Raw genomic sequence first — 12,500 nt, forward strand, 5'->3', positions numbered from 1 at the left:
TTCAGCTTGAGTCGAGCTGTGGGCAATGTTGACAGGCTTGCATGCAGTAGCCATACATTTAGCTATGGCTTCAGCAAATTTGTTCTTCGTCGTGTTATCCATTTTCTTCGCTTTGAAATTATCCATAGCTGTCTGTCTTAGATGAGGGGGCGCAGTACTGACATCAGCTATGTGCTTAGCCATTAAGTGGTATTTCAGACTCAACGTGTTATGATGATAGCTCAGTTTATGACTGCAAAACAGGTAACTTTGGTCTTGTCAGTGGAACCATCTGGCAACTTTTTAAAAGTAAACTTTACATTCATAAGCTCTTATTAGTATCCGTTTTCGGTGTCTCGCGCTGCCGTGGCTGGCCAAACAGACATGGGCGTGAACCTGTGCGGCGCGCCTGTTGTTTTGTTTCCGGTTTATTTATAGAGCAATGTACCATCCGCTGTGACATGTGCCGCATTAACCTCGCGATAAAAAATGTAATCACGTTAAAATTGATTGAAATTAACGCCGATAATACCGAGTTTAACTGACAGCACTAATATATATATATATATATGTATATATATACATATATATACATATATATACATATATAAATAGAAATGGAGCACTCTAAATTGTCCCTGGGTCTGACTGTGAGCGCTGATGGTTGTTCATCTCAGTGTGCCCTGTGTAGAGGAGAGGTAAGATCGGGCGGCCCGAGCCCGAGCCCGACCCGACCTAAAATGGGCCTAAAATGTCAATCATTGCTTCGGGTTTGGGTCCGGACGGGCCGGGCTTCTCTCTCGCTGACTTTTTTGTTTTTTCGTTTTGAGGCCGTCAATAGTTTTGGCCACGAGAGACCGTGGTTTGCAAAAAAAAAAACAAAAAACAGAAGTCGCCTCATCACAACACGGACTGTACGAAACTCTTGCAATGACAATTCAAAGAACTCCTTCCTGTCTCTGTTTATTATCCAGCCGTCATTGTTTTTCTTTGTCTCTCTGCTTCTCTCTCTTAAAGTGCCGTGCTAGATTCTTAAGGACATACTGCTGCTGTGGTTAATGGCCCAATTTTCAAACCGTCAAAATGACGGACGGCCTTACATTTTTCCTACAACTCCGTCAATGATGGAAAATTGTCGGTTAAATTTGTACCCTCTGCAGAAATTGTACCCTCTGCAGAAACAGAAATACATGTTTAAAAGATGTAAATATTTATACAGACTTGTTTAACTTAGATTTCGTGACAAAAGACGGGCTTAAATTTGTTATCACAAATCACCCCTCCTCCTCCCAAGTCATCACATATAAAAGAGGAAATGTAGGGTTTGCTTCGGGCTCGGGCCTGCAAATCAAGTTAATTGGTCGGGCTCGGGCCGGGTCGGGCTTAAATACCAGCGGGCCGGGTCGGATCAGGCTGGATTTTTTTGGCCCGATCTTACCTCTAGCCCTGTGATTGGCTAGCAACCGGTTCAGGGTGTCTCCCGCCTCCTGCCCGAAGACAGCTGGGATAGGCTCCAGCACCCCCTGCAACCTTCATGAGGGCAAGTGGTGTAGAAAATAAATAGATGGATGGACTTTTTTTCCTGTCAGTTATACATTGTCGATTTTGACTATTAGCGGGCCTGCCCGGTCCCTATACCGTAAAATAGCGGGGGGCCGGGTCCACTTTATTTCATATTCAAACTCTACTTCTCTTGTTAAGGCTGGAGGAGGTGTGTCCTGTCTGCCACACCCTAATCACTCTGTTTACAGATCCAAAATGTGTGCAAACTTCCGTTATTTGCTCAACTGTATTGGAGGCTGAAATTTATTCAACAGACGCATGCATCTCTCCATCCATTTTCTTCCGCTTATCTAGGAAAACAAACATCAACGTCTTTATATTTGATGAAATAATCTTGCTAATTTACCACTGTTGTCAATAAAAAACACAGCTTGAAAAAACCAAAAGCAATTTTAATGTTAATTTGGAAGCGGCATTGACACATGGGCCGGGGTGGCATTAGACCCCCTCGAAACCTAATTGGGGACCCCAGATGAGTAATGCTGCGTTCACACCAGACATGTTTTGAACTACAATATGAGCATGAAGTGATCCCACACAGAATCAGTGCAGAGGGGGTACAGTGGCGCGGACGAAGGAGTGGTGTGCAATATGAATCAGAAGAACAATTGGAAAACCTGACATTGTACTTTTCACACATGATTACTGTTAAGGTATTATTACTCTCTGTTAGTTGGATTTGAAAGAAACAAAGAATGTAGAATGTTGTTGGAGGTATTTCCTGCTCACTGTGTTTACAATCACATTTAGTGCCCCTTGACCCCCATCACTTTTAGGGCCCCCCTCCATAAGACCTGTTTAACATCAAAAGAGGAATTGTTATCTCAAGTATCTGTGTTCCTGCCATCACACCAAATGGTGGGTAGTGGTGGTCTGGTCTCACCTCACCACTCCCAACTTCTTCCAACCACACCGGGTCAGATGACATGTTACTTTCTTTGTTTCCGGGATTTGCATGAGAGGTGTCCCTCCCCGCCTCTCATTATCATATTGCCTCTATATAATCTCATGAATGTGTTTCTTTTATGCTTCCTGATTGAAATCTGGACCCCTCAGGAGCCCGAATCGATTTGTAAACTGCAGAAAATAAATTAAACCCTTCGAATTTGGATTACCAACATTCTCCTCGTCCGAAATTCAACGAACACGCGGGGAAGAGGAGGCCGCTCTTCCCCCAACATTACATAAATTCCTACTAACAAATATAATACATGTCAGTGTTATGGTAATGCATGGTGTATAGAAATATTTAAATAAATACATAATAAAACACAAAATATTCATTTATTCATTCATCAAAACTAGAAACTATAAATATACTGCAGAAAAAAAAAGTGCTTGTAAATTCATCGCAAACATGGGACGAGGGGCGATGAGGAGATGGGCTACCTTAGAGCCAAGGACAATCACACACATATCTGCCTCGCCACCTTTCACTCAAGTAGAGAATAAAAATCCAAAGGTCACAATTACATTCTCGAGTCATACAGTAGGGCATCTCAAAAACACGAAGATTCTTTCAATGCATCAAATCCATCCATCCAACCATTATCCGAGCTGCTCAGGCTCGTGGCATGCTTGAACTGCCAGCAGGGCACACAGAGAAAAACAACCATTCACACTCACAATTACTGTACACCTAAGGACAAGTTAGAGTGCTCCGTTAATCTTTGAGGACTTGTGTACCAACAAAGTCCTTCCGCTCTTTCAACAATAACAGGCCATGTCTCACTGCCAAACTCAGGCAACTTAGGAAAGGTAGAGGCCGCCCTTAGAATTGGAGATAGGGCACCGTACAAGCACGCCCAAAACTTATTGACAAAGGAAATTCACATGGCAAAGAGAAGCTATGCAGAAAGGCTAAAAAAACAGTTTTCTGCTAACGACTCTGCATCTGGGTAGAATGGCCTGAAAGCAACTACAAACGACAGGACACCATCCCGTCAAGCAGTGAACAATAAGGGACTGGCTGACGATCTAAACATGTTTTTCTGCAGATTCGAAAAGGACGCCTCCGCTTCCCACACCTGCCCACCCCCACTAGAAAGTACCTCATCCCCAACCCAGACCTCATTCCCTGTCCTGGAGATCCATGAACACGACGTGAGACGGCTCTTTAAGCAGCAGAAGATCAAGAAAGCCGCGGGGCCGGATAACATCCAGGGTATGGACATAGAGAGGGTGACCTCCTACAAGTACCTGGGTGTTCTTCTCAACAACAAACTGGACTGGTCGACTAACACGGACACCCTGATTAGGAAAGGTCAGAGCAGACTTTTCCTACTCAGGAAACTGAGGTCTTTTGGGGTTCAGGGGTCACTCCTTAAGACTTTCTATAACTCGGTGGTGGCCTCGGCCATCCATTATGGCATTGTCTGCTGGTCAGGCAGCCCCCCCCCCTCCAGCCCGCCCTGACAGCACTCGGTAGCTCCTTCAGTCAGAGACTGTTACACCCGCGTTGCAAGACGGAGAGATACCGCTGCTCGTTCCTACCGACTGCTGTCAGGCTGCTGAATAAAAAATGAATAAATAAATAAATCATAAAATTATTTAAATGATATGACAACAAATGTGAATGTGAATAGTACTGTGACTATTGTATTTATATTGCACTTAATTGAACTTATTGACCTTATCCATATTTGTATTTATATTGCACTTAATTGAACTGTGTTTTCTTTTCTCTTCTTTCTACCCACAATCTTGCTGCTGAAGGCTGTAAATTTCCCCAGTGTGGGACAAATAAAGGATATCTTATCTTAATAACTTATAAGGTGTCGCCCTCCCTCCTGAAACTCTCCTGACCAGCGGGCGCAGATCTTCAACAGATCCCTGGAGCTGTGTGAGGTCCCGTTCTGCTTCAAACAGTCCACCATCATCCCAGTTCCCAAGAACCCAGCAACATCGGAACTGAATGACTATAGGACTGTTGCTCTGATGTCCGTGGTCATAAAGTCCTTCGAATGACTTGTGCTGAACCACCTAAAACACATCACCGGACTGCTGGACCCATTTGACAATTTTCACATTGTACATTTTGACTGAGGAGAGGATATTTTATTGATGGTGTTTGCTTGGGAAGAGAGTATTGTATTGGAGGAGTTGTTTTCCTTTGAGTGGCAGCTGCAGTTGCTCCTTGCAGATGCGGGTTCATCCCAATTGATATTTGTGAATTTTTCCCGGGTCTCATAGTTTCCAGTACCTGTGCCTTGCTGCTGCTAGTTTACTCTCCATTTCCAGGTTCTCTTAATGCATTATCGGTTGTTCTTGTTGTATTTTGAATTGTTCCTGTTGCAGTCTTTCCTGTGCTTCAATTTGCTGCATTTTCTTCAAGGTAGCCATGTCTTGCATCAGAGCGGCTTTCTCAGCCTGAGCGATAATGCGAGCAGATGAGGTTGATGAAGATCATCTTGATGGGGTGGATTTGCGTGTGGATTTATTGGTGGAAATATTTGACACACTGTAATTAGGTCCAACCTCGTCAGAATTCACAATACTCAGGTTTGACTCACTCATAACAGGAATGTGTGTTGTTGGTGGTTCCTTTTCAATTATAGAATGCATTTGAGAATCTCTTCCTTGGCTGACAGGGATATGTGGCTCAATTTAAACAGTGACAGTTGCATTAGTGGTTTGCTGTTTCAACTCTGGCGTCTGTTTATTTCTATCATGTATGAAAGCCTCCAAGTTATCGATATTTGTCTGAAACCACTTAAATGACTTAATTCACCGAAATGACGTGGTACAGACTTTTCATAATCGTTTGATTTCATGAGCTCCTTTAAGGATTCTCTTATTTTTGCAGCCTTTTTAACTGCCGCTCATTTTGATTTTTGATATTTGTTGACTGACATTTCCAATCCTTCCGCTGAATGTTTAACAACTCATAGTATGTCAAAGAGTTGAAAAAGGTTTGTATGTTAAAGTTGACTTGTGGTCTATTTGCCCTGACATTTTATGCTTGAATTTGAGATTTAATAACTGAGTATAGCTATAATCCAACTTCATAACCGCTTGAAGCAACCCCGGCATATATTTACCCGCGCGAGCAAATACAATACTAACATGCAGTGTGTTTCCGTCAGTTATCTGAGAAATGGGAGTCCATCAGTGACAGACTGAGAAGGTCCAGCACTGACCCGGTTCAAAAGCTTTTAGTATGCTGATGTGTTCAGTGCTCGTTAATTTCACTGGGACAACCCCAGCTCCTGAAAAACAACCCCACAACATAACCCCCCTTCCACCAAACTTTACAATTAGCAGTCAACATAGCGTGATTCATCACTCCAGACAACGCTTTTCCACTGCTCTAAAGTGAATAAAGCGGCATGCATTGTACCACTGCATCCAGCACTTTGCATTGGTGATGTGTGGCTTTGATGCAGCGCTCAGCCATAAAAACATATTCTTTGAAGCTCTCTGCACACTGTTCTTGAGCTAATCTTAAATTTGGGGGTTCATAGTGATCGAATTAGCAGAAAGCTCCGTCAGTTTGTGTAACTGCTTTTGTGGAAGTGAATCAAGCATTTGATGAGAAAGAAAATGACAAGAAATAAAAATCCACAAAAACATTAAAACTGTGATTACAGTATATGCAACAGTGGGAACAGCAAGAGCAATTGTGTACAGTTTTATTCAAAAATTGAAAACACAGCTTTTCCCAGTTTTCCAGCAACCATATGACCAGAGAACACAAAAAACAGCCGCCCAAAAATCTGACTTAGCCAAGTTGATTTTTTTCAATTATTGCCACATGATTCATCCAACATGATTTCATTTTCATTTTGAGCTCCAGGTGTCTCGTCCTTGTGGTTTCCAACAGTATCACTGCTCGCTAACATGAGAATCTGTGGTGACTGTCGGGTTTTCACCTGCAATATGTCAAATCTCTCTGGAATCACACCTTTATTGAACAGCAGTGAAGCCAGGTAAGAGACCAACAAAGTGGAGATAAAATTACACAGCATGCATATAGTACTAACAGGTGCATGCTGCACATATACTCCGTTTTCAAGTGTGCATCCTGGGAAATGGAGGGTGACAGGTAACCCTAAAGACGTCTCGCCGCTCAGCAGTCGCAGCACCACACTGACCAAGAGACCCGCCATGGCACCGTAGCCATTGGAGATGTCGAAGAAGAGGACGCAAATGAGTTGAGGGAACATAAAGACATAGGTGATGCTGGAGCCAAGGACCCACAATGACATAATGCTGGCCTCGAGGAAGACGAGGGATGTGCCTGTGAGGCCAATTACCAGCGTCATGATCCGGATCACCCACTGTACTTCCCTATCAGATGCCTGCAGAGATGTACGATATGGGCGATGAAGTCCACCTGATATTTTTAACCTGAAGAAAGCTGTGGCAAACTCTCTTACCTTCGTCCTTAAGATACTCTTGTAAATGTTGGACACAAAGAGAGAAACTGCTGCCAGTAGAAGTGAGTCAATTGTTGACATCACAGCAGCAGTTGTTGCAGAAATACCAACAATGGATATGAAACTTGGGGTGAGTTGCTGCAAAGCAATGGGCATGATAAGACTGGTCTCCCCACGTTCCAATGGAGATGGTGATCCATACGCCGTCTTATTCCAATCTATTGCAAGACAAAGTTGTAACACTGAAAATGTGCACTAATTCGCAGTACGTTTTTCTGCTTCTGCACCTGTGGATGCTGCAACCGCGCCAATCAAGATCGATGGGATTGAAAAGAGGATGACGATGGGAGCAGCTAGGAAGTTGACCAGCCTCGCTGTGGCTGAGGAAGATGCTGACAGGACCCTCTGGTAGTAGTCTTGACAAGCCAAGTTTCCAAAAATCTAAAATAAAAAACTCTCATCTGCACATGCTTGTCTGCCACCAGTCAAAATGTGGCATGTAATACAGTCGAAATAATAAGCCAACACACCAGTTTTTTTGTGAATCAAAGAAATGAGACAAATCTTGAAGTCTTCTGCTCGAAAAAATAAAAACCAAATAGATGTCAGAATGAACAAATAAAACACTGAAGTACTCTGTCACAGTTAAAATATTGGCTTTACTAAAAAATATAAATGTGGAATTGGTGTTACCTGCAAGTTTTACCTCCAACTAACATTATTTATTAAGCATTCGATTGTGTGTGTCTTAATTTAAAATAATTCAATTGGATTGATTACATACTGTAGAGTATCCTTTCAGTTGTTTAACCTGAAAGTTTTTCCTTTATGTGTAGTGTTCCAGAATAATCCGGAATGGCGGCGGATCCCACAAATGGTGACTGAGACAAAATAATCTTATGGAAAAAATCTGATTTGGGGATTTAGTCTGTGGCAGAAAATGCTACGCAAAACACGCATCATTAAAGCCGCTCTAGACAGTCATAATACGAAATGGGATCGAGTAGTCCACCTCAGGCTAACTACACTGCACGCAGTCAAGTAATTGTCCTTCGGCTTCTTTTCCTTTGACCGGATGGTGAAACACACGACGCAATTCAGTTCTGAAGTCAGAGAAGGATGACCGGATTTCCGGTCATGCGTTGCTCACGCCCAAAGCCCAAGAAGCAGCCTGGTCAGTCAAGAGACTCATAATAAAGGCTTAGAACTGTCATGGGAGTAGGTGGGCAGTTGCTGGTCAAAACGTAATGCACACTGGTGTATAAACTGACCGCAAAGCCCGGGTCCACCAGCAGATGGGGTAGATTGGGTTCCCGGGGTATGACCGAGGGTGGGCACACCCTGACGAAGGGATCTGAGGGTGATGTCCCTCGGGTACTTGTGAAGATAAGCGGATTAGAAAATGGATGGATGGAACTCAATCGAGTTGTACAGATGATAGGTCAATGAATTAAGGAAAAGTTTGTAAATCTTTTACTGGATCTTGATCTCATTTTTTGCGTCACAAAATGCTGGCATTTGAACACGGGATGTGTCGACATTTAATGTATATTCACTGTAGTTGCAAATGCAAAGCGCTCACCAGCAACAAAGTTTGATCAATCCAAGTCCATATTTTGTCTGAGTCAACGGAACTGACCCATGGGGCCTGGTAGGTGAAGTTTAAAGCGGTCGTAGAGATGTCATCTGAATAGGGGTTCGTGAGCAGGAAAGGGACGCATATCCACTGCAAAGAGTACGAATATGAAACACAAATGTTTGTAGAATTGTATGACGTCAGCCACTCACCATTCCAACAAACATGAGGGTCAGTTGAACGACATCTGTGTAGGCTACAGAAATGAGCCCACCCAGCAACGTGTAGATAATGGAGACTGTTGCCGAAATCCAGATACAGTGTGTGTATGGTAAATCCAGGATCACGCTCATCGATGCGCCTAAAAGTGACAAATGTACCAAACATACAGTACATCGAGGATGTATTCACAAACTACAAACAAAAAACGACATGAAAAGATCAAAATTGCTCATAGTCGCATCATGTAGGTTGAGGCATGCCTATCATTAACAGAAAAATGATTCCCCTAATTTTTCCACTTTATTTCATTCATTTTTGTCAGTAAAATTAAATAAGTCCAAACCACATTTTTTAGACTGTTGTTCTGAGCCTGTTAACGAAGTAACATCGATGACACAGCAACTTACACATATTATGGACTCAAGGACGCTCGACAAAATATTTGCAGGAAAGACTTTTTGAACTGTTGGGGTGTTTATGTGTCCTTCCCTGGTCGCGGAAGACCACCAATTACCAGGAATTATTCCAGTGGATGAAAGGGAAGCAAACCTTTTCCGAGCTGCTTTTTGTTTTGTTTCATTTTCCCACATTTCTGTCTGTACAAATGTGCAGTATGTGTTCAAAGAAATTTACTAAGTTGTTCGAGAATACTTCATAACACTTGTACTTACCCAAGCCCATGAGAGTTGACGGCACCCAGACTAGATCAGTCAACATCAGTGCAACAGAAAACACTCCGCTGATTACCTTTCCATATTTGTCATGAAATGGGTCCATCATTGTCACATATTTTCTGTCTCTCATTGGCTTGGCGAGGAAAACTCCCCCTTTCGACACACAGAATTGGGATTTTTTTAAAAAAAATTTTAACGAGACAACCAAGTCAAATTCAGCTAGTCTCCTTTACATGATTTGGTATCCAAACAGTGTACACTCTTGATAGAGGAAAAAATATAAATCAAATCAAATTAAGTGCCAGAGCTTACCTATTATAAAAGAAGAGCTGATTGTGATTGGCATGACAGCCCAGGCCAGGCCAAAGTCTGGAGTGTAAACCATCTCAGTCAGCCCAACAACGAATCCTCCGCCAGTGAATGTCGCTGGAGGACACAACACGTACAGTACAGTCATGAATTGTACTTTAAAAAAAACATTCCCCAAAGCAACACAAAACGCTTTGGCATGTATAATTTCTGAAAGATTTAAATCAAGGGTCACCAACCTTTTTAAAGCTGAGAGCTACTTCTTGGGAAGTGATTCATGCGCAAAGGTACCAGTCTGATTTTTCACATTTATTGCACTTTAAATCAATAAATGTGTTCAAATTACCTGTAATGGTGGTGTTACTGTGGCCTTTCCAATTTATTTGGCCGATATCAGCTCTTTAAATGGTCAAAAATCACCCCCACCCTCCACCCCAAAAAATCGGCCTCGTTTTTTTAAATGTACTTATTTTCTTGCACATGGAAGACAAAGATAATGATGTTCAAACATCCCTCCTAAAATTGTTCCCCCCCCCCCCCCAAAAAAAAGTAACCAAGTTTTGCCAATTTTACTCTCTGCTGTAAAGTTAAACAAATCCTCAAGGACAAAGTATTGTGATACATTCAAATATTCTGCCCATACTTCAGATCTGTTTTTGTAAGTGTTAAGGGAGCAAAAAAGTAATTTTATTTGTTCAATTTTCTTAACTTAATCGGCCAATTTCATTGGAATTTTATTTCATTTTATGTATATATATATATATATATATGTAGACACACACACACACACACACACACACACACACACCTACACACACGCACCCATGCACACGTATGATTATGCACGCACACACGCACACACGGATGCCATGAGGATTGTCAAGTTGTACTGTAGAGGTTTGGAGTTCTCTAGGTGATGTTTTGGACGATAAAGATAACTGCGTTTTTTTGTGTTTTTAGTAATATCCTCAAATACATGAAATGCTCTTCTGTAATGCCATACATTGGCCTCTTTCGTATCAGTGCTTGGACTATACAGACAATTGTCTGTCAATCTGCCAAGGTGTTTTTAGTGACAATTTAGTGACATTCTCTGTAGTGTAGAGTTTTTTTTTTTTTTGGGGGGGGCGGTTATATATTGTGATGTTATGGCGTATTAGGAGGTGGAATGGATCACTAAATTCCCGCCATTCATTTATACAGGACCCGCTGCCCGCCATTCATACATGTATATATCCGTCCAGCCATCCATTTTCCTATCCACTTTATCCTTACAAGGTACGCGGGGGTGCTGGAGCCTATCCCAGCTGACTTCGGCGGAGGACACCCTGAACCAGTTGCCAGCCAACCGCAGGGCACACCTAGACAAACAACCATCCGCCCTCACACTCATACCGAGGGACAATTTCGAGTGTTCAATCAGCCTGCTGTGCATGTTTTTGGAATGTGGGACGAAACCAGAGTACCCGGAGAAAACACACGCAGGCACAGGGAGAACATGCAAAGTCCACACAGGAAGGCCGGAGCCGGAATCGAACCTCACAGTGTAGAGACCTCTGCACTGTGAGGCCAACGTGCGAACCAGTGAATGAGCGCGGATGGTTGTTCGTCTGTGTGTGCCCTGCGATTGGCTGGCAACCGGTTCAGGGTGTCCCCCGCCTCCTGCCCAAAGTCAGCTAGGATAGGCTCCAGCACCCCCGGCAACTCTTGTGAGGATAAAGCAGTTCATAAAATGGATGGATGGTTTTGTGCGTGCGTGTGTGTGTGTGTGTGTGTGTGTGTGTGTGTGTGTGTGTGTGTGTGTGTGTGTGTGTGTGTGTGTGTGTGTGTGGCCTGCACTCAAGTTCCTGAAGGTCATTGGATGAAATAATATGCGCATCGCAACACATTGAAGCTGAAATCTGATTGGATCAAAAATAAATAAATAAATAAAATCTGAATTGGAAGCCAAGACGTAGGCAATGAAATGATGACAAAAGATTGTTGGACATAAATTATTTCTACGTCATTCAAGTTGTAAATGTAGGTTTGTGTTTCTGATAGTGTTTGTGCCTGCAGAGAAGGCCTTGAAGGTCCTCAAGGAACACCACTATACAAACCCTCGGTGGGCAATTAATTTTTTGAATCTGGCGTATGGAAAAATTGAAACGGTTGCCGAGGGCCACACCAACATGCTAAGACAATTGTGTTAAACATGAGTTTAATGTCTTTTTTACGAAAGCAATAAATTGTATCACCACTTGTGTACCCCGTTTATCGCTTGTTATAGTGAGAAAATTACAATTCAAAACTGGTGAAAAATAAATGAAATCAGTCATATCAAAATTCTCCACATTAATATGAAATCATTGCATAAACATTCTCACACACACACACACACACACACACACACACACACACACACACACACACACACACACACACAAAAAAAAAACCCAAGTATGTGTGCAGTGTCCATATTTTTGTAGATATTTTTAAAACGTGCTGAGCACAAACTACTGCAGTATTTGCTCTTCTTACGACTACCGAATGATTACTTTGGTAAATTCCTCTCTTCCCTTCACTGTGCAGGAAGATTGCCGCTCACACGAGATTCTTTTTAACACGAAGACACCATTTGATGTGGCTTTTCATATATACATATTTTTTTATACTGTTGCCAGAACCAAGCCGCTGCTCATATTCCTTTCCACTGCTGTCAGACATAGTCATCAAAATAAGAGCAGCACATACTCGATGTATTAGCTGGACTTCCGAAAGGTTGCGGGGACTGTGGCCAGGACGGATGTGGCCTGCGGG

At 42.6% G+C, this 12,500-nt stretch overlaps 1 protein-coding gene across 2 annotated transcripts in view; it reads right to left on the bottom strand.

The window, feature by feature from the left end:
- LOC109515718 (high-affinity choline transporter 1-like) overlaps window positions 1–12,500 on the bottom strand; it is a 21,482-nt gene that overhangs the window by 8,248 nt on the left and 734 nt on the right. The window contains exons 2-8 of one of the 2 annotated variants that reach the window (XM_019869683.1): window positions 9,705–9,818; window positions 9,390–9,545; window positions 8,709–8,857; window positions 8,503–8,646; window positions 7,208–7,361; window positions 6,921–7,138; window positions 6,257–6,842 (exon numbers count right to left, since the gene is read on the bottom strand). In XM_019869683.1, the coding sequence (XP_019725242.1) occupies window positions 6,282–6,842; window positions 6,921–7,138; window positions 7,208–7,361; window positions 8,503–8,646; window positions 8,709–8,857; window positions 9,390–9,545; window positions 9,705–9,818 (1,496 nt within the window). In that variant the 3' untranslated portion in view covers window positions 6,257–6,281. Of the gene's footprint in view, window positions 1–6,256; window positions 6,843–6,920; window positions 7,139–7,207; window positions 7,362–8,502; window positions 8,647–8,708; window positions 8,858–9,389; window positions 9,546–9,704; window positions 9,819–12,500 lie in introns of those variants that run through there. The other variant, XM_019869682.1, reaches the window with a different exon arrangement.

This window comes from Hippocampus comes, unplaced genomic scaffold (assembly GCF_001891065.2).
Source record: "Hippocampus comes isolate QL1 unplaced genomic scaffold, H_comes_QL1_v1.1 scaffold9, whole genome shotgun sequence".
Taxonomy (NCBI): Eukaryota; Metazoa; Chordata; class Actinopteri; order Syngnathiformes; family Syngnathidae; genus Hippocampus; species Hippocampus comes.